The 22,497-nt window shown below is 33.6% G+C and overlaps 1 protein-coding gene across 6 annotated transcripts in view; it reads right to left on the bottom strand.

Moving 5' to 3' along the window:
• Positions 1–1,606: 1,606 nt before the first annotated feature.
• LOC144974872 (uncharacterized) overlaps positions 1,607–22,497 on the bottom strand; it is a 51,241-nt gene continuing 30,350 nt past the window's right edge. For all 6 annotated transcript variants that reach the window (XM_078918291.1, XM_078918289.1, XM_078918290.1 and 3 more), the window contains 21 exons: positions 21,494–21,724; positions 21,144–21,278; positions 20,245–20,373; positions 19,219–19,341; positions 18,417–18,515; positions 17,404–17,526; positions 16,950–17,048; positions 15,996–16,136; positions 15,613–15,720; positions 15,154–15,201; positions 13,721–13,816; positions 12,041–12,130; positions 10,966–11,124; positions 10,199–10,288; positions 9,732–9,863; positions 8,821–9,006; positions 8,038–8,221; positions 7,295–7,349; positions 4,610–4,730; positions 3,999–4,097; positions 1,607–3,436 (listed from right to left, as the gene is read on the bottom strand). In XM_078918291.1, the coding sequence (XP_078774417.1) occupies positions 3,308–3,436; positions 3,999–4,097; positions 4,610–4,730; positions 7,295–7,349; positions 8,038–8,221; positions 8,821–9,006; positions 9,732–9,863; positions 10,199–10,288; positions 10,966–11,124; positions 12,041–12,130; positions 13,721–13,816; positions 15,154–15,201; positions 15,613–15,720; positions 15,996–16,136; positions 16,950–17,048; positions 17,404–17,526; positions 18,417–18,515; positions 19,219–19,341; positions 20,245–20,373; positions 21,144–21,278; positions 21,494–21,724 (2,577 nt within the window). In that variant the 3' untranslated portion in view covers positions 1,607–3,307. The remainder of the gene's footprint in view (positions 3,437–3,998; positions 4,098–4,609; positions 4,731–7,294; positions 7,350–8,037; positions 8,222–8,820; positions 9,007–9,731; positions 9,864–10,198; positions 10,289–10,965; positions 11,125–12,040; positions 12,131–13,720; positions 13,817–15,153; positions 15,202–15,612; positions 15,721–15,995; positions 16,137–16,949; positions 17,049–17,403; positions 17,527–18,416; positions 18,516–19,218; positions 19,342–20,244; positions 20,374–21,143; positions 21,279–21,493; positions 21,725–22,497) is intronic.

A 22,497-nucleotide genomic window follows, 5' to 3' on the forward strand; every position in this document is an offset into this window, starting at 1 on the left:
TTATTATTATTATTATTATTATTATTATTATTATTATTATTATTACTATTATCATCATTATAATTATCATTGTACTGTGGAAAAAGACAAATAAAAAAATTGTAGTGACAGAAATCACTGCTGCTTTTGTTGATAAAAAATGAAAGTCAATCTTCAGTATTTACATGAACAAAAGTGCTGCTGTATAGTCCATTATAACACATATGTGTCATTATCCTTCTTATAACGGCGACCAACTGTCATCATCTCACACTATAGACAATGCGTATTCCACCATTTGGATAATAAAGGCCATCTGATTACAAATGTGACCTCCATCTGGTATTATGGACCAGATGCCAACCAGTGTTGAATTAATCATAATTTATACAACTACATTCATTTTCCTTGAACATACCTACAGTTTATCTATCTTAAATTTAGCTATCAAATTCAATTTTCAACAGCTGCTTCAGCCCACCAGATAAATGATAAGTTTGATGGCGCTTGCTAAAATTATAGAGCATGTCAACGCCTAAGGAAAAAAAGACGGTACAAAATACAAAAAGAGAGATGATTTAGAGATCCGTGTCTGCATCATTCTAAGAGCACAAATGCCTGAGAAAAAGAGAAAATGGAATGTTGACCTATGCAGTGATATATCCCTTTGCCAGCCCTGAGCTACCCAATATCTCACACTGACAATGGCATAGATTCCTCACCAAAATCAAAACACTCAGATGATGTCTAATACAAGTACATAGCCACTCAGAGAGATAATCTACAAGGAATTAAATATAGTCTCTCACAGAAAAACACATTCACTCATATCTATTTCTCTCACAGGAACTGGAAAATCCAAGTCACCTCATTCCTGGATAAGGACAGAGAGAAATAGAAAAGAAAACAAATAAGAGGCATACAAGATTGAGGCAGTGGTTCATAGATCTCATCTGATGACTATAAGTTTATAAAATTAACAAATTAATTTATCACATACGACATCTAATCATAAAAGTTAAAAGTGGAGTTCAAATCATAATGTAATCCTTTCGAGCTATCTATGACCAAATACTCTTTTTGAAATATGGACCAAATTTTATCTCAATCAGTCTTAAATACATTCCCTGTAATGCATACTGTTACACAATCACAAAACATACCACTTTACATTCCAAAACAGTCACAGCAAAGTAACATTAAAATAATATGCACATTTATATGGCAAAGTTCCAAAGTTTACTCCTTACTCATTTCGTTTCATTATGATCAAACAAAACAATTTTATAATCTCCATAATTTTGAGTGAAATGTTATCATAAAAATGAAATATGAATACAATGTTATAATGAGATTAATTTTAGTATTAATTCATTTCTACCAATATCATATAAATTTCAAACTTGTTTTGAAAGAATATTCCATAATTTATACATTGTAAGCTCATCTTTGTGTTTACTGTCAAGAACAGACAGTCTTTGATGAGATAAGCCCATACTTTCAAACAGGCCATGCAATTGGATTCAATAGTCTGATGTCACGGGCCCGGCAACGGCGGCCATCTTGGTTCTAAACAAAGAAAATCATTACTTTTTATTCTTCATGCTGGCTAGAACTTTTCATTCCCTTTTCATATGCCTTGTGATCAGAATGTGTAAAAGTCAATACATGATCAAATTGATGAGGTTTTTTACCTCTGGATACGCGTTTAAGCTCGCCGGGGAAATATTTCATACGGCGTCAGCCATTGTTCCGATAGTTTATAGCCAGTGTTACTAAGTTACCATACGTCATTAGGAAGGAAGTGACAGTATGACTGTTGAAGACTATTGCTTGATTATTTGGTTGTAATCGATTCATATATATCATGTATCACATAATGTATTAACTCATTATCTATATGAAACACATCATATTTGTGAAACAATCAATCCCTTCCTTTGACCTCTTCAAATCATATCAATAACAACACTCTTGGCGGCTTTGTAGTCTTGTGGTACGACACTTGTCTTCTGACTTGATTTGAGCCCCACTGTGGGTGGTGCAAAGTCCAGTCCTTTTCTCACAATCTTTTATTGGACTCGGGTAAAATTAATATGTACCTGGCCAGTGAGAAAATTGTCTATGCTACCCCCCTCCCCCCCACCAAAAAATAAAATTGTAATAAAGTCTTAATCATATCTTGTCCCACATGTTCAATGATACTGTTAGCTGATGTCCCTTGTGAAATACATTTATAGTGGATATTGCATTTTACATGTAACAGCTCAAGTTAAAATAAACCCCCAAAAAAAACAACATTTATCCACCATCTCATAAACATCACAGGTCACTTTACTGATATGGCACCAGTATGTTTAGATATACACATCATATGAGGACAACCTTCGTAGGGTGAATTATAATTGAGAGTTGTAAATCACATGTATGAATGACTATGATATTAAATTACACAAGACAATTTCCAAACGACCTATTTTAGGATTCATTTTGGTATGGGAATGGGGAAGGGGATGAAGTAGTCCTTCTGAGCCATTAGGCTCATGGAGCCAGAGTTAATCCAAGTATATATAATAAACTATTAGATGGACAATAGCATTTGCCTGCTAACCTTTGGATAAGAAAATACTTTCCACCAGATCTAAGAGACCCAGCTACCCAATCTCTGCTGGGTAGACAGGTGGGTCTGAAAACAATCTCGACTGCATTCAGGATTGATAAAGGTCAATTTACATGTGAACTAAGTGATCCATCAACTGAGTTAGTGGGACGCTTGATGGGGATGAAGAGTAAACTCAGTGTTCCAAAGCCAAGTGCACTATACTATTTAAAAGTGGACTTACATTTTTTCACCTAACCTGACATCAATTCTCGCCATTTTCACCAAGAGAACAGTAACACCAGTGTCATTCAAGCTAAAATTGAAGGCCAGGTTATACCCCTGATATTGTTGTCTTAGAGGACATGTGATCAACTGTCTCCAAAAACATTTTTAAGCAAAACTTTTCAAATTTGAGTTTAAATAAATGTTACTTCTTAAAATTAAAAACAAAAATAATCAAAATTTCAAAATTCCCATAATTTTGACTCATATTTCTTCCCTTAGTTCATTCTGACATAAAACCTGAACAATACCCTGGGTCACAAATGACTAGGTGTGCAGTTTAAACCAGAATTTATGATATGAAATGTATCAATGACATCCTCTAGATCAATTTCTCTGAGCACACCATGCACTTCATTTAGATAATAGAGTACATGTATAAATATCACAAGATGGGATTGATAGCAAATCCTACAACAAACTTGCCACAGAAAAAGCTTTGGACTATCTCCGGTGAGTGAGTTCTTGATAGCACTGTTCACAAACACGGGATGGTTTCTTTGCTGTGGGAACCTGAGTTGTCTTGCTGGAGCAGTCGTTACAAAATATCAGGCCACAATTACGACAGTGATGCTGGAAAGGACGGACAAAAATACCATGAAATTTATCTTTTATTTGTGGTCTGGTGTTTCCAGTGCCTGCAATACTTTGAGGTTTAATGGGCTCCACAAAAAGGAAAAGGACACAAAATATCATTGTTCAATAATTTAGCTGCTCGCATAAGACCTAAAATATTTTGGCGGATATAAACCACAGTTAACTATAAAAAGAATATGGTCAAAGAAAGGCTTTTGGTATTCACAAATGTAAATCATGAATCCCTCATCAAGATTACATTAAGGTGATGATATGTAATATATTGCTTATTTTCTTTCCAATAAAATGATCGTACACTTCTGTGAAAGATCAATCAATGAAGCAGTGTTAAGTTAAATAGAAAAATAAAATTATAATCAGTGACCTTGTGATCTCTTAATTTTTATATAAACAAATTGACACAGGGCGTTGATGCGCAAATAGAAAAAAAAGAATAAATAAAACACAACTAACAGTGCTGGTAATTTCTGATATAGTATCAATATTGAATTTTTAAAAGTCTTAATTATCACCCAATAGATCTATCATATGAACTTACCTTTCTGACAGTAACACTAAAGGCCTTGGCACATGCTGTACATTCGTTTACTGCATCATCATCAGCCCATTTTCGTCCAGTTAACTTTGTTGAGGTGATCTAAAGAAAAAAATAACAGTGTATTGTATTATGCCTTCAGAAATATGAAAAAAGTGAGCGCTTGGTTTTGAGGAATCACTTATTGAAAAACAAATGCAAATAAAAAGGACAGTGACTCAAAGTTAAATTGAAGTCCTATTGGATGATAGCTAAAATAATTAAAGATTTTCATAAAAACAATGTTGAAAGTTTATCAAAAAGTAAAGAGCAAACTGTTTACAATTTTTCATTAAGTAGTCTATCATACTGATATTTAAAATACAATGACAACGTGGAACAAAAACTGTCCACATATTGCTTTTCCCTTTTTATCAACAAAGAGGATGAAAGATTAATTTTTCATCATGTGAAATTAATTGTTCATCCACCTTGTTGATTACAAGATAACCTGAAGCATCACCATCACTTGTGTTTGTTGAATAAACTGAAGCTTTTATCTTCATCTTTATTTTTATATTTTTGAGTTTCAAGAAGCGACAATTGCTTTAAGCCATGCTGAAATGACTACCCACCTGAAGTGTTTGGTTTTCTCGACCCAATTCCTGCAGTGCTCCTTGCATGTCATCCAACCTGCGATGTAATTCAGCTACCTTCTCTCTCAGCTTCTCACATTCCTTCTCACTTGTCACGCATCTAAAAAAAGAAAATGTCATTTCGAAAATTTACTCTGTGTGTGTTTTGAGACTGCTCAGAGTGGCTTACGATTCCTTCTGCGGCTCTCTGGATCCCAGCACCACCATGTTATTGATGAGAAATTAGTTAATGAAAACTTTTGCCATTGTTCTCAACAACTCTGCTGTAAGCATCGATACTTGCTCATATGGCAAAGAATTCCTAACTCTGATGATGTCTGGGGCGAAAAAGACTTGTGCAAGAAAATTCCAAGGTGTAGATTTTATAGCTTGCAAGGTCTTGACATTTTCAACTGCCAACAATTGAAGTTAAAAAATTTTTTTGTCAAGGCTGGAAAAAAATAACCAAAATCTTTTCTTTCTCTTTTTGAAATCACCAGAGTAAAGTGAAAATGCCAAAGTCCAATTCTCAAAATTCTCACTTTTTCAATGCAAATGTGCAGTGGACCAAACTTATGAAAAAAATAAAAATATATAAAAACCACTGCGTGACATTTTCCCCTCTGAGCGGTATTTCAGTGCTAGGTCAACCTGACCCCATTAGTGGGGTCAGCCCATGGGTGGAACAGGTAGCGGTCAGTAGGAATCTGTGATGCCACTGATGGTAATTAATTGTTGCAATATTTCATGGTATTGCTCAGTTGCTAACACAAATATGAAAATTGTTCCCTCACCACAAGCAAAGCAAAGGTTTCTTTCATCATATGCCATGGTTGATAATAATGTATCCTCTTAAGGCTGCTCATAAGAGAGGTGTCAATTTAGTGGTTTTTGAGCTATCAATGAAATTAATTTGTTGTAATTTGCATATCAATAATATAATTCCCAGCGGCAGAAAATGATTGAAACAAGCATCATTATAAAGTAAAAAGGATGATCTTGACACATGCCAAGTTTTGTTGTCCGGGCAGTAAAACCTTAAAAGATATGAATTTTTTAGTGTAAATTTCTTATTTGGCATGACTTGGTGAGATCCTTATTTTCTCTCCCATAGTACTACCATGCAATGAATTATGTCCAAATATCAGTTTAGGAATAAAATATAAACCATTAGACGAAAATAATACTAATATTATTTTTAAGCATTTAACTGATTTGAATATTATGAGTTTTGTTCACATTTGAAAGCCAACTTTTTATGGCTTGATAACTTTTTTCTATACTTAAATCCCTTACGATTCAAGTCAAAATTATATTTTTTTATGACTGTTAGGCATTATAGTTTGAAGATGTATACGGTACTGCTTTTGTGTGGTTGTCTCAGGAAATGCCGACTTTATAGTGTCATATAGGTGTCAATGTTTAGGGTATTCTTGCAGTTGAATAAGTAATATAATGTAAGTTCAAGTTCTCCTTTTGTGCACAAGTGAATGTGTTAACTTTTTATAGACTGAAGCGTCCAGATATATATGGCAGTGATTTCCCAAAAATTAAATGATCTGCTGTGGTATGCCTGTGGTGTTATACTGATTTGACTCTGGTTGTTAATCAATTGTTTTATCTCTAAATTTGACTGACTGGAGTTCAATGGTATATCAGATGACTTTATAAGACAATGACTAAATGTGTTTTCTTGGAGGAAAGGAGATGATTCTATATAACCTGTATGGACAGTGTGTTCGTTTTGAATGTAGTTGGTCAATAAGGAGAAAAAGGTTACTACTTGGAATAAACTATATGCCCTCATAATTTTGAATCCTCTTTTGTCCACATACTATGTCCGTCTGTTTGAGCAAATCGTTTAATTTAACCGTACCAGTACTTATTGTTAGTTGTAATTGATGATTGATACTGCAATATTTGTAGCATGTCCAGTAACCTTGTTGGGTGATTGATTTTTTTCATGTAAAGAAGTCATACTTTATAGGCAGATTGATAGTAAATTGAGATATTGACATCATACACAATATTAGTTTTTAGTCTTTACTGGTCAATAACATGTGTTATTTTACCACATAAAGACATAAATCATATCAGTTTACTGTTATGATCAACACAACTGTTTGAGAGGAACGGAATTGGTAAAAAACAATATACATAACTTACAAAACCATGAATAAATCAAGAAAATCAACTGCCAATACGATAATATTGCACAGGAACATAGATGCATATATGTACTTTTGATATTTATTAAAATTCTTGAGATACTGCCGCTGAGTTTTGAATAACAAATTTTTTATTTAAGTGCACCATAATTTACAAGCACTTAAAATTAGATCAACAATTTGTGATATCTAAAGAAAACTATTAACCTCAAGAATGTCAAATTTTCACTGATGTTTAGAAAGACAACTGATTTTTCAAATCAACATAATAAAGTGAAAGAGTCTGTTATTGTTTTCCCGCTATACAGACATATTATGAGACCATATATATCCATAATTGCCCCCATTGGACATGGCACTGCCTGATACCAGTTGAACTCCAATGACCTCATGCAGGTAGCGAGCAGGGAGGGTTATTGGTCCCTTGGGAGTTCCAACTGAAATAGCGCTGATTCCACGCAGTGAAACATTAAAAAAAATAGTAACAAAAGTCTGTCATGATTAAAATAACATTTACCTTTCTACAAGAATCCTTCTCTCATCGTTGTTGTTCTCAAGCTTTGCCTCTAGTTCTTTTTTTAAAAAAAAAGGTAATAAATATATCATCAATGCACAACACTAAATTCCAAGTAATTTAAGTGGTATTGAATTTGAGACTGAGATATGAGCCTCTGTTGAAATAACTGATCACTGTAAACACTAATCTTAAATTCATCATGAAACAAAATGCAAAGTGACACATGCTATCAATACACTACAAGCAGTATTGAAAAAAAAAAACTTTTGTGAAGACACAAAAGACTTTAATAATAATAAATCCCGAGAGTTGATAGTTTCTTTTACTTCCTCGTTCTAATGTAGAAAACCTCTAAAAATGGAGAATCCATCTCGACGTTAAAAAAAAAAAAAGTATGGGCCTGAAATTTAATAAAGGCTGAGTTCCGGGTATTTGATGAGTTTGTATAAATCATTGAGGATCTCTGCATTTGTAGCTGCCAGAGGGAGTCGATTCTAGAGTCATGTAGAAGTAAAAAAAGAAATGCAGGCATCATCTCATCTGTGGCATTATTATTTTTACAGGCCTTTAGGTGGAATATGATGTCTCATATCCAAGCTTTAGGGTGTCAATCAGTTGTTTATTGATTTGTTGAATATGGTGAGGTATATTTCTTTCTTTTTGTTTATACAGAATTAACCCAGGATTAAATGAGAAAAAGATGTTAAAGTAAAGAGTGATTATAATACATAGCCAAAATTTACCCAGCTTCTCGCCCTTTAGATGATCTGTCAATTTGGTTAACTCTTCATTCCTGGCATCTGCTGCTGTCAAGTCAGTCCTCACCACTGTTAGGTTCTCACTTAACAATGACGATTGCATTTCAAAACGAGTCTCTGCTTCATCCTTCTCACGTTGTACTTTTTCCAACAAGGCTTGCTCCTGGCTCTAGACAAGACACAGAACAGGAAGGATATATTATAAGCCATGACAACTAGCATTAAAGAAAAGGATTGTTAAGGCGACTTGATTGCCCGAACAGTTGAGATATGCTGGCCTTTCATTCTATTACTGTAAAACGACTCAAATTTGGATCAAGATAAATGAAGTTATTTTATTTTCGTTTTCTTTTTTTAAGAGCATGTCAGTAAAGAACAGAAGGTAGATTAAACACACAAGACAGTCAGATAGATCTGGAATTAATCTGAGCTAGCAGAAAATCATATCGCACAAGGCGGAGAACAAAAAATCACATTAAAACAAAGAATGGAAAATCTCATTAAAAGAGACAAAGAACAGAAGCTTCACATTAAAAGAGACAAAGAACAGAAAACCACATCAAAAGAGACAGAGAACAAATGCTTCACATCAAAAGAGACATAGAACAGAAGACCACATCAAAAGAGACAAAGAACCACATCAATAGAGACAGAGAACAGAAATATTACAATAAAAGAGACAACGCCGTAAGATATAGAGATTCTACTTGAAACCACCTATCAAGACACAATTGTGAATGTACTTTTAACAAAAAAAAAATCATGTACCAGTTTGTCTTGAAGGGTTGAATTGTCTTGTCGTAATAACTGTTGCATCTGCTCTGCCTCCTGGGTACCCTTTTCCAACTTGTCCTTTACGGTTTTTAGCTCTCCCTGGACAGCCTCAAGCTCGTTCTGAATTTCTCTCTTCTTTGTCAATAAAAGGTCTCGGGATTCCGTCAGAGATGAAACTTGCTAAGAAGAGATAATAACACAAATCGTGAAAAATTTTAAGTAAATTATATGCGTGGACACTGATGTTAGATAATCATTAATCCATATAAATAAATATGTACATTTATAAAGCAAATGTCCTTGGCTTCACCCTGCTCTAAGTACTTCAAAATGCTTGATTGTTCTTCACGAAGCAATAACAATAATTTTAAAAAAAAAGTCATCAAAATATTTTCATATCACAAATTACAAGTGACCACCCGTCAGAGACCCTTTAACAGTTATCACTCTTACAATATACACCCCACTGCTTAAAACCAGGTGCTAATTCATATGATTATTGTAAACAAACAAGATGCAAATGGAATAGCTCCGATATTGGGTTGAATAAAATTCAGAAAAAGTGTAGAGTGGGCACATGTTTGTCTTGTTCCATACAGAGGAGAGTGCATAGCATTGATTTGCTCACTAACGAAAGTGTGTTAGACTCAATTTGATCCCTTAAGTAGTTGAGAGAAGAGAATCCCCACGACGGCTACCAAGTTTAAAAATCATATTTTTGTGTGGCTGGATGGCTCAGTGGCTAGTGCGACCACTTGATGGTCTCTCTCTCTCTCTCTCAGCCATGTGGAGGGTGCTGTGTCAGTTGGATCCCAGATTGGCATTGACACTGGTGTATATTTATTCTGTTTTCATTTGTCATTTCTCCATACCCTATATTTCTTATCAATAACAATGCCACCAACCTCCTTTTTCTCCTCTTGTTCCTTCTCCAGTGCTGCTGATAGTTTCTTTACATCTGCTTCCAAGACAGCAGTGTTATTTGACAACTCCTCACAATTCCTTTGTAGTCTTGACACATCAGACTCCAGCACTGTCTGTTGGAAAGAAAAAAAATAATCTAAAATTAACATCCTCAGAATAACATCATATTGTATACATTGTTCTCACTCTTGTGTCACTTCTCAATGAATTTTGATCAACAGCTGGTTTACCTATTGCTAAGAGGCCTTAGTGGAAGATCATTTAATTGACTTTACCAATCAGATAATTTGTCCTGTGCTGACTTTTATTTGGGTCAGTCTCTGGGCATCTTTCTGATTCTCTATAACAAAGGGTGCTGAGTTCACTGTTAAGCACAAGTCTGGAGTAAATGATTAAAAACATTATAAAACGCCATTAGAGCTAATTCATTATCGCACTGAACTTTCACCTTTTGCTGAACCAACTCCTCCTTTGCCTTGACTGCATCGTGTTTCTCCTGGTCCAAAGACAGCATCTGAGCATTCATAGCATTACGAATCTACAATTGAGAAAAAATTTGCAAGAGAATGATTTTTGGTATATGCGTAATGACACAGGTTAAACTTAATGTCAACTATGTTGTGTATGATTTTGAGTATATGTTAAGTTTTGTATTAAATTGATATGTTGTTATAATTGTGCACATAGAGTTATACAATAATGGGAATGGACGCTTATAAATTAGTTTAATTATCATTGATATTTTTACTATTGTTATTATCATCATCATCATCGTTATAATCATCATCATCATTATTATTATTATTATTATTATTATTATTATTATTATTATTATTATTATTATTATTATTATTATTATTATTATTATTATTATTATTTTTTCTTCTTCTTCTTCTTGTTATTGTTATTATTATTATCATTATCATTATTAATTTTCAAAATTGTTTCTTTTCTTTTCTTTAAAAAAAAACAAAACAACTTTTATCATCATCTTTATCAATACCATCAAGAGTAGTCGTAGTAGTAGTAGAAAGAGTAGTAGTAGTAGTAGTAGTAGTAGTAGTAGTAGTAGTAGTAGTAGTAGTAGTAGTAGTAGTAGTAGTAGTAGTAGTAGTAGTAGTAGTAGTAGTAGTAGTGGTAGTATTAGAAGTAGTAGTAATATCCACATATACAGCCTCTCAATTCCATTCAATGGGCATTGCATGCAATTCTCACCTCACTGAGTTGCTCAAAAGAGTTGGACAGTTCCACCTCCTTATCCTTCATGTTCTGTATTTCCTCCATTTGAGTCTTCAATTCTTCATCCCTCTGCTCTAGCTTCAGACTCAACTCCTCCATTTTCACATCTGCCGTTCCCAGCTTTTCCTCTGTATTCTAAATAAATACAAAATAGTACCAAATCCTTTCAATTTATTCCAAAACTTATCCTCTCCTAACTGAAAACCTTACTGTATTTCTCAAGAGATATGCTTCTGCAATGCAACTCAGGCTTCAATGAAACCTCGTCTTATTACAAATGTTAAGCTCTTTGTCAGGGCAGAAAGAAAAAGTACCCTTTTGTATTGCATTTTAATCACAGAAAAATGGTAAAGGTTTTTTAAAAAAATGTTTCAAGCTAGATTTAAAAATATTTTATTTTTGTTAGAAAATCTTGACTCAAAATGAATATATTTTTAGAACTTGGAATGAAGCGTATTTTTATGATGCGTTATCTTGTTTCATAATTGTTTAGGTAAATTAAACTGCTATAATTTGCTAAGACGTTTAGACCTGACAAAATTAAGTTGTGACAATTCAAACAAGTTCTTCTTAAAATTAACTTTTTCCCAAAACCAGTGGCCTCTGTCTACGTATGGATCTGGTGAGATTGTCCGCATCGATTTTTCTCACTCATGAAATAAAATACACACACCTGAGTAGAAGCCTCAGAATCCAAGGGTAGAATATTCAAATATTCAAAAAGCATTATTCATGAATATATTGATTCTAGTTGGATACTCTCCAAAAAAGTTCTAAATAATGTAAACAGTTTTCAAGTATTTTCTTTTCTTTCTTCCTTTCCTTCTCTTTCATAAAGTCAGATTGTGCATTAAGCCTACTTTAATCAAAGTTTTCATATTTTTCTATTTCGGAGCTATTAAAATAAACAACATCAAACTAGTATAGAGTCTGAGAAAAAACAAAACAAACAAAACAACTTTCTGTTAAAACAAAAAGAAATTGGGCATGATTTCTATGGAATTCAGTGTGATTGAATATGGAATAAGACATGACTGTGCTTCTTCTTTACCTTAAGCCTTTCTGAGACGACAGCCAGTTCCTTGTCCTTACCCTGTACTAGGCCAGACATTTCTTTCTCTTTACTGTCCTTGTCATTTCTCTGCCAAAGGTAAAATTATTTTTTTGTGTGCATAACGTCGCCAAAAAAAAACAAAGATGTCGATAGACCAGTCTTTGTATTGATAATGGTAAGAGATGAGGGGTGTAAGGGAAGTTCCACAAAAAAAGCCGACAGTCTGCAGTCTAATCTGAGACTACCGAGAAGTCCCATCAAGACACAAGCACAAGACTTCTGCCAAAAAATAATGCATTCAAATGCTTCTAGAATACATAATATGAACAACTGTTACATAACAATATGTTTGTTGCTTTAGGTCTCTTCCAACACAATTGAGGTTATATGAGAACCGCTGAAACAAAAAAACAAGCAATCTAACAAAAATAGTACAAATGTAAATCAAAATCATAACCTAAAGATATCATAAGCTAAATTATAAATAACCAAGAACAAACAGGCAGAAGATTTACAGGAAAAAAAATATCCCCTGTCAAAAATACAATCACAAACCAAAGAAGCAGGATATGCTAGTAAAGAGAAGAAGAAACGACATCACTATCGGATCGTACACCCATGCGAACATCATAGGTATATGATTCAAGGTGATGCTCCCATCCAACCACCCGGTTACATAACAATAATCATGCTTTATTAGAAATAAAAAATTACCCCCACCCCCCCATAAAAAAAGGCAAACCCTTTGCTGTTTTCCATTCCTGCAGAAAGATTTACAGTGGATTACCTATTCCAATGCATTACAAAGCATATTCTGTTTGAATAATAATAAAAAAAAGAAAGTTACGAAACCATACAGCTTTATCGAAGTGAAATCTGAAGGAGTAAAAGATACCAAGTTGCTGCACGCAGCAACCACCAAAACACAAACATAGCATTCATACAAGTCAGTCTCTCCTCTGTAATATGCAATGATCATGCACAACATAAAACCACGAGGGATTGAAACTCTATGCCAATTGAATTTATTTCAGCATGAACAGCAGATGATTTAGGAAAATGGCAGGAGCGAATAATAAAACGCAGTACTTGTCACCAACACAATGGTGATGGCTGTGAAGGAAAAGAAGCTTATGGGGAAAACCAAGCATATTATGGGAAAACCAATTCTCATTACAGGAAACAAGTAGGAAGTCATGTGAAGGTGCAAGCTAACAATGTTGCATTCACCTTGAACATTGAAGCTGTGACAGTTATGGTGGGATTGGATTGGTGAAATAGGACAAACATGAAGGGTGTTAGACAGGCACCTAGAAAGATGATCCTAGCCCACAAATGGAGGTCGACCTCACTCCAAGCCAGCTTTCTTTGACCTTTATATAAATTACCTCCCACCCAAATTCCCTGTTTGAACACCATAGCAATTGCAGCAAGCCTCTCTGAATGGCCTTTTGTGTTTTTAATCATCTAATTGAGGTCAGGTGTAAACTTTGGAGGTCCACAAAGTTATCTTTTATCTTATTGTGTTAAATATATGTTGTCCACCTGGAAAATGAAAGTGCATGGAGCAGTGTCAATTAAGAATGCTATGAAATAAATGCGCATCTGTTAAGTAAAAAATCTCTTCATAGTTCTAAGCTTATGGATGATAGCATGATGTTTAAAAACAAATCTTACCGTTGCATCTAATTGACCTTTCACCTCAGCCAGTTCTTTCTCTAGTTTGTCTTTGTCACTCAACAAAGATGCCTTAGATGTCTCTAGCTCTGTCACCTGGGGAGGTAACATAGACATTTTACAAAAGATGGTTAGCTGGGAAAGCAACCAATCTATCACAAACACAAGTTTGTGACTAATCGCCTAAAAACAGTATTATGTCGATTTAAACCACATGCCTAAAATGGATCTAACACCTAAAATGACAAGAAATGCCTGGCATCACATGTGTAATATCCTGCAGTGCAATCTTTTGGCTTGGATGCCCTAAAGTTTATATAATTTATATTATATTAATTTATATAATTGTGCGGCTATGTAGTCTAGTGGTATGACACTCGCTTTCGGATCAGAAGGTCCTGGGTTCGAACCTCATGCTCGGCGCATAGTTGAGTCCTTGGAAAAGGCTCTTTACTCACATTCTCTCACCGTACTCAGGTGTAAAACGAGTACCTAGCCGTTAACAGCGTTGTCTTTGTCCGAAAAATTGTAATATCGCCTAACAGGCGTCATGTCCTGTCCTACATGTTAAATGTTACTGTTGACCAGGGACCCATTGTAAAGCGCTTTGAGCACATTAGTGGATATTGCGCTATATAAAGCTCAATTTTTTTTTTTTAATTTACCCTACTTGATTGAGGTGTGAATGAGTACCAAGGTAGAAGCAAACAATTGCAAGAGTGTTAATACAAAAATGGGGTATTTCTCATGTCTTATACTGTAAAACATGGATGTTTAGTTGCGTATAGCCTAAGGGAATAAATGTTGCATTGTGAACCTCATTAACAAATTTGAACTGAAGAAATCAAGTATATAAATGTATTTTAAAAAGTTTTAACGAGCATTTTTTCATACAACTTTCTTTTTTATTGTTCTCATTTTATATAAATACGCTTCTAGTTTAGGATAGTGATAATTTTCTATTTATAAACTATGTTTACTTCACATTCATCATAATGCTGATGTGTTTTACAATGTTTTGTGGTGTTCTGAGAAGTAAAACAGTTCGTCGATGTTGTTTTAGGGGGTCCCTATAACTCAGGAGAACAATCGTTTCACACATAAAGGGAATGGGATTGCAGTTGGGTGAAATCCAGACTTTTTTTTACCTTTGTCCACCCAGCAGTGGTAGCCAGGTGTTAGTTAGATCTCGTGGAAAGTACTTTGTAATAGACTAGGGTAGCAAGTAGTTGCAATTGTTCGTTTAGGACCATAGGATTAACTCCAGTTCCATGTTGCCTCAATGGCTTTAAAGGACTACATTGTTAGTTTCAAGCCATAGAATAAACTCTCACTCCATGAGGCAATCTAAACTCCCAATTTATTCAAGTCACATGACAACTTAATGATGTGGAATAAATTCAACAACAATTTTTGCTATAACAACAAATTACCTTGATCTTTAACTCTGTCAGGGTCTTCTCCAGATCCTCTCCAGATTTCTATTTTCAAAATATAATCCAAAATTGAAAAGAGAATTGAACAAAAACACATATCTACTTACAAGAAAGTCAAATTGACAAGGCAAAAAGTAATGGACCAAATTATATACGAAATGAGTAATTATTTTAAATACACATGTATTGCCTACAATTCTTTTACCTCTCTCTCTCTCTCTCTCTCTCTCTCTTTCTCTCTCTCTCTCTCTCTCTCTCTCTCTCTCTCTCTCTCTTTCTCTCTCTCTCTCTCACACACACACACACACACACACACACATCCACCCCCCCACCCACAAAATTTACCAGGTGAAAAAAACCCCAAAAAACAAACGCACATTTGTTTTTACTATGACAAGAGACAAAGGGAATAGGGGCTTATGGGACTAAGGATCACGAAAGAAGAGATTTATTTACCTTCTCTGAGGCAATATTTGAGTCAAGGGTCTCAATCTTTTGTTGTAAACTTTTTTCTTTCATTTCATAATCTTCAGTAAGCTTAGTCTTCTCTGAAGCAAATTTGGCCTTTAATAAAAACAAAACAAAACTTATTTATATTGGAAGCATATAAGACATTGCATAATTTTTGTATACAGATTTCCTGTTTTAAAAGTCAAACAAAAAATAAGATTTCATTAAAACCTGTCTTTATGTAAAGACATTTTCAGGACTAGCTCTTTTCTTGTCATGAGAAATGAACAATCTAAAAAAAGACAAATATAAATCTTAAAATCACTTCAGTATGTTAATAAAGGAAAAAGAATATTGCAAAAGAAAAGTATGGAGACATTATTATTTACCTTGTCCTCCTCTATTCTCTTGTATAAATTGTCAACTTCGTCAGCCTTTTGGTCGAGCTTACTTGACAGATCTGCTACTTGTGTATTCAGAGTTAATTTCTCTTGATTTAAACCATTTCTTTCATCTGTCACAGATGACAACTGAGGAAATACGAAACCATATTGATTATTTCTCACATCTTCACATCAAGAAGATAAATCGCTATTAATAATAATATAATCTGTTTAAATAACCTTTATTATAATTGCTTCATATTCAAACATTCTCGTTTACTATTCATTTTCTTTTTCTTTTAAATTTCATTTATTCATTTTTTTTTTTTACAGAATGGTTGCCTATAATATGTTAATATTTTCCAGAAGTTTAAAAAACAAAACAACTTTTGATCTTAGCAATTCGCCGGCATCTATCAAAGGCATTGAGAACCTTTATAAAGCATATAAATTCCATTTATCACTCCTCTAATAAGATTTTTTTCCTCTAAAACAGAAATATAAATGGCCAGAACATAAGTAGGAACTAAAAAAGACCATCATAAACTCATGGGAGTTTTGTTGATCATGTAACTAACAAGTGTGATCCTCCATCCAGATAAGGTGCAATGCAAATGTGTAGTGTTATGAGAAGTTTTGTGTTGTGGTGACTTAGACTTTGATTGATTTTTAAATCTCAAAATCCAGGCAGTCTTGGCAGGTTTGAAACTAGTATTCATTTTGCCACTCATTTGGAGCTAATAAAATACATGATCTACTTGACTACATTTTTCTAAGCACAAAATCGCAGTTGATAAGTAATTCATTTCATTCATAATAACAAGACAAGAAGAATATGTATTTTCCTTCATCAATACAAGAGTTCTTGTAACATCTTACCCAAAGTTAGAAAAAAACACAAAGGTTCTATAATTGAAATGACCGAATTGAAATATAAGAGCATCCATCTCATAACCTCACTTGTTTTTCAAGTTCTTGTTTAGCTGCATCTGCTGCACTTTTCTCTTTCTCTTTCTCTGTCTTGAGGTTTGTGAGTTGGTTTGTGAAATCTTCTTTAGCCTGAAGATTACGAATAAAGAGGAATTTAAACATATGATCTAATTCATAATTCAAAAATAGCATGAAGCTGTGTCAAAACGAGTCACATTTTAAATTTATAATTAATTAGAACTGCTCTACCCATCTATGGAAATTAACAGAGGGCTCTGTAAAATCGTATTAAATTAGTTACATTTACCATCTTTACGGTAGTAAAATGTTCCAGTGCTCAGTTTGGTTTCTACTTTATTTGACACTAGTTGCTGAAAAAAATTGTCCCGATTAAGTGTCTTTCACTATTCAAACTTTTCTTTTCATAGACTTTTAACTATTTTTTTTTTTAGTTGATTCAGATTAATTCATCAAGTATTCCCACCTTTGTCATCTCTGCCACTTTTTTCTTTGCCTCTTCCCGACTCTTATCTAAATCTTTTCTTGCTGCTTTGAGTTCTTTGTTTCTAGTTGCCAAATTGGTCTCTGTGTCTTGTAGCGACGATATCTGGCAATGTGATAAAGAGAAAAATGATGCACTTCTCGTTCTTGCGTACTTAGAAAAATAAAGAAAATCCGAACAAACAAACAAATTTTTTTTAAAAACCCAAAAAACTACTTGATGTGAACATTTTTGGTTTCACAGTATTACTACATCTCTATTCAAAATTTTGATTCAGGACATTTTACATTACACAGTTGGAAAGAAAGATATGTAAGTATAAATTAGGAAACAATACACAAAATATAAAAAAATACTTGAGTATTTATATAGTGCAATATCTCCTAAACAAACTCAAAGTGCTTTACAAGGAGGAAAAATAGAATAAAGTAAAAGATTTTCTTCTTTGAAAAAAAAAATAATAATAATTAAAATAAATTGCATGACATGTAAATGATTCTAGTCCACAGTTTTAAACAATAAGGATGAAAGTTGAACCAGTTATAAAATCTTATGTTTACTCGCTTTTTGGAAGAGCAGGGGGGGGGGGGGGGGAGTACATTTGGGATGTTTTGAGTGTTATATTTTCAGAGTCGTGGTGGTAGAGCACTAGCTTCCAATTGTAAGCAAACTTGAGTTTTATATACTGTAATAACGAAGTTTCGTTTGCTCATCCAGTAGTAAATGGGTGGTGACTCAGAACAATGTGTGAGCTTTGGAAATAACAAATTAAGTTGTTCCACTTGAGAAATTATTTTGGCAAGTTTAAAAACAAAATGACTCTAAACTTTAGAAGGGGGAGTTTCTTCAGGTCTGGTAAAAATTAAGGCAATATGCAAAGGTACTGGTAAGAGTTCCACACTTAGTGTTGAAAAAAGGATACAGTCCAACTAATAGGGAAATCTTCAACATCTGTGTCACACAAGAAACTAAATTTCTTTTTACTTTAACTTTACCTTAGTGTCCAGCTGTACTTTCAAGTCTGCTTTCTCCTTCTCTGTTTTTTCAAACTTGCCCATCAATTCCTGCTTTTCAGTGGCATGTTTTTTCTTTTTCTAGTGAAAAAAATAATAATTAAATACTTCACTAGAAAAATACATACTAGATCACCAATGTGCCAAATGTGTCATTTTATTTAATGACATATTACAGAAACTAATATAACGCTGAAGTGTTGTGATAATTTGTCCCACTTGTTTTGACCTATTAACATACGTCCCAGAGTTTAATCCCCTGCCTCAGGATTTGGGCGGTGGCCTGACTTAACGTGTGACATTGAGTGCAAATGTACAAAAAATCTTCTCTGGGTAAAATGCAGTTTCAATTTTCAAAATATCTTGATTAGGGACAAAGTTGTAGGTATTTCAGTAAACAAAGTTAAAGATAAATACCTTGGATTTCAAACCATTTTTGCTCATATCTCGAAAAAAGTCTGTCCGACATCTTAAATCAGACTGCCAAATATTTTTTATTCATATATTTCACACCATTTTAAAGATGAATGTAAAATCCTAATATCCCTCTAGAGTTAAATAATGTTGTCTTTGTCCAACATTGTGCTGGCACCCTAAAAATGCTGCATCTTGTGTATGAAATATAAATTGTCCACTAGCAAGAAGAAATAAAAGAAATCTCTTGAGCATGGCAATAAAGCATTGGATAGGGACTTTACTAATGCAATATTTATCCGTCTATGATGAAAGCACAGAGCAAAGCCAATTTTGGTATATGTCCTGTTGGGAGAAGAATATAACTCACATTTTCAAATGCCTGTTCTGTATTTTGTAATTTTGTTTTAGTTTGTTCCAGTGATGATTTTGTCGATGCCAAACTGTCCTCGATCTCTTTCTTTTCCTTCTTTAGACTTTCAAAGCTTGTTGACTGGACAAATTAAAAAAACAAAACAAAAACAATTTATAATAATGAACTTTCAAATGTGGAAAACTAAACTTTCTGACTTTATTGTGAAAAATAATTCCACCAGTCTAGTCAAATAAATATAGATATAATATAAAAATTCAAGTTGTATGTTCTAGTCCTTTAAACCAGAGTTTATTATGAATTCTGTGGCAATAAACAATGTAATTGTTTCCACTCTGCTGATCTAGTGTAAACTACTTTTCCGCCTGAGTTAGATTCAGCTGTCCGATCACTGTTAAGTGAACTTTAAACATGATTTAGCCATAAGCATGCTATGAGTGTAAAACAGAATTTTTATATACATTTACTCATTTATAAGCATGCTCACCCTAAAGGATACCTCTAATAAGGACTTTCATTTTTCTCACTATTTTTCTTTTATGCTAAAAGAAAAGAGGAAATAAACCAGTAAACACAGTTTAAAAAAAAAAATTGAAATTCTCTAGGGATGTGTAATTCACACTTTCTTTATCACTTCCATTGTATGACACGTAGCAATTCTATTAGTTTACACCTCAATTGTGAAATGGACAAAGTAGGTCCATCATAAAATCTACAGAAATATCAACCGTCAGGTTTGAAACTGGATTCTGTAGCATTAAACAATGAGGAGCAATTGCTTGTTACCATGCAAGTCGAGTGTAGTATACTTTCCATCTAACTTAGACCCAATCATTAAATCCCTGCTAAATGAAAAAGGCATCAGGAAAGAAAAAAAATGCCAATTTAAACCAATTCTGATTGTACCTGAGAAGACAGATCGAATAATTGAACTACCAATGGGAAACTTTTCAGTTGAGAATAATCAAATTATTATTTGTTTTTTTTTCTAAAATAAAAAAGGCATGGTGATGAATTAATTACCTTTTCTTTGAGTTCTCGTTCAAGGCTATTTCCTTTCTGTGTTGCTTGGGCAAATTTGTCAGTCTGTTCCTGAAGCTTGGACTCCAATTGGGCTATCTTTTCACGTTTGGATGACACCTCATTTGTGGCCTGGGAATATGGATCACAACAATACTCACATGTAGATAATAAATATTTAAGGAAATAAAACAGAAGTAGAAAGTAGAAGCAAGACAACCATTAAAATCACAAGTCGGTATTCAGGCCTATAGAACCAGTTTATTCCAGTGTCTGTAGCATTAAACGGGCAGTCGCTATTGCTTGCTACACTTTGGATCGGACACTAGTCTATTGCAAAGTACTTTCCATCAGATTTAACAAACCCGGTTACCCAATCAAACTTAAATGCACCCAGGATTGATCCTGGCTCCTTTACATGTGAATGAGTTGTCTGTTTAATATTACGTTTCTTCCACTTTTTAAACTCCTAATTGAAAAATTCACATCAAAAAATGACTTTAATTCCAAATATCAATCTTGAATGGATGTTTCTATCAAATCATGGATGAGGATTTATCAATAATCATAATAATCATTTGTATAACACTTTCCACACAAAAGCCTTTGAAGCGTTTATTAAATAGAAAGATAATAGTTTCATTTTTGTATTAATAAAGATGAATTTGACATTATTTCTATTTTATGTCAAAGTCATCATTTCTCTACACAGCTGATAAAGAGGAGACCTGAACGTTAATATCACTTGCCTTAGGTGAGTAAACTGGAGCTTATAGTCAATTTAATCAAGAGTCTATATTAACTACATTGATGTTGTTTCCTCGGGATAATACATATAAATATGTGAAGAACAAAACATACTGAATCAAAGTCATCATAACTGTGCTATCAAAAGCTCTCACCTGATCAAGCTGTTCTTTGACAGATGTCAGTTGACCGTTGACCTTTTCTAGAGCACTGTTTGCCGTCTTGATGTGATTTTCAAGATCAACCCTTTGACTTGTTTTAGCTGCCTCAGATGCTAGAAGCAACTCAGTCTGGTGGGACAGACACATTTGATTTTTATCGTTAATATACGATTATATAGAGACATTTCTTATTTTGCTCTTTTAAAATTGTTATATATATACTATTAAAACTATAGCATCAGGCAGGCAGCCTATTATGTACTTCATTTTATGCCATTTCATCTATAATTGATTATTAATAAAAATTTATTTCATCCCTTTCCTATTACCCATATATCACAAACCTTAGTAGCAAGTTCTGTTTCTGCTGCTTGTAACTTCTGTTGAGTTGCATTCAATTTCTCTCCCTTTTCTTCCAAGCTAACTCCCAATTTGTTAGCTTTCATATCAGCTTCTTGGAGCTGAACCTTGACCTCTTGAATTTGCTTATGCAAATTTTCCTCTTTTTCCGTGTGCTCTGTCGTTAGTTTTTCCATAGAACTTTTAAGGGATGTCACACTATCTTGTAAGGAGGCCTAAGAATACAATATTTAAAAAAGTAGATAAATAATTTACATTAAAATAATTATCCCCCTCCTAAACCAGAATTTATAGAATCAAAATTTCATTTAATACAGTACACATTAGCTGCTTTTTAGGCGTAAGTAGTAGTATCATTTGAAGATTTGAATAGTTAAAAAGAGAAATCGCATGAAGAAAACAACTACAAAAATATTTAGCTAAAAGCTAGCAACTGTCCTCCCAAATCCCCCCTCATTCACCTGATTGATCTCACTGACACTTTTCTACTTTGTAAGACTTGAAATGGTATTGAAAGGAAAATGTTTTCATACCCTCAAAGAATTTAAAAATATTCGCAGAATATGTTGAATGTCACAAAAGAGGATGTCTAACTCTGCTTCCAAGGACTCACAAGACATTGGAACTCGTATTTATATGCACAAGGGATTACTTGGAGGGTGACATCAAAGAATAAAAATATTTGAGCTAAACTGCTTCAATTTCATGAACTCAGTCCTGAAACTTATTGAAAGCAATGATAATTTGGATAAACGTGATATTTGCATTAAAAGTTTTACCTAGCTTGCAACTCTATAGGGTTACATCAATGGCACTAGTGTAAATGATGTCTAAGGATAAAACAATATTGATGTTGTTTCCTTGGGAAAGGATAATATAAATATGTGAAGAACATACAGATTCATAAGCACGCTACATCAAAAGTTTGCACAATAAATCTATATATCACCGGGATGTTTAATTTTTAAAATGAATAATTGAAGACCAT

This window comes from Berghia stephanieae, chromosome 6 (assembly GCF_034508935.2).
Source record: "Berghia stephanieae isolate SIO BIC M18660-M18661 chromosome 6, UCSD_Bste_1.3, whole genome shotgun sequence".
NCBI classification, from domain to species: Eukaryota; Metazoa; Mollusca; class Gastropoda; order Nudibranchia; family Aeolidiidae; genus Berghia; species Berghia stephanieae.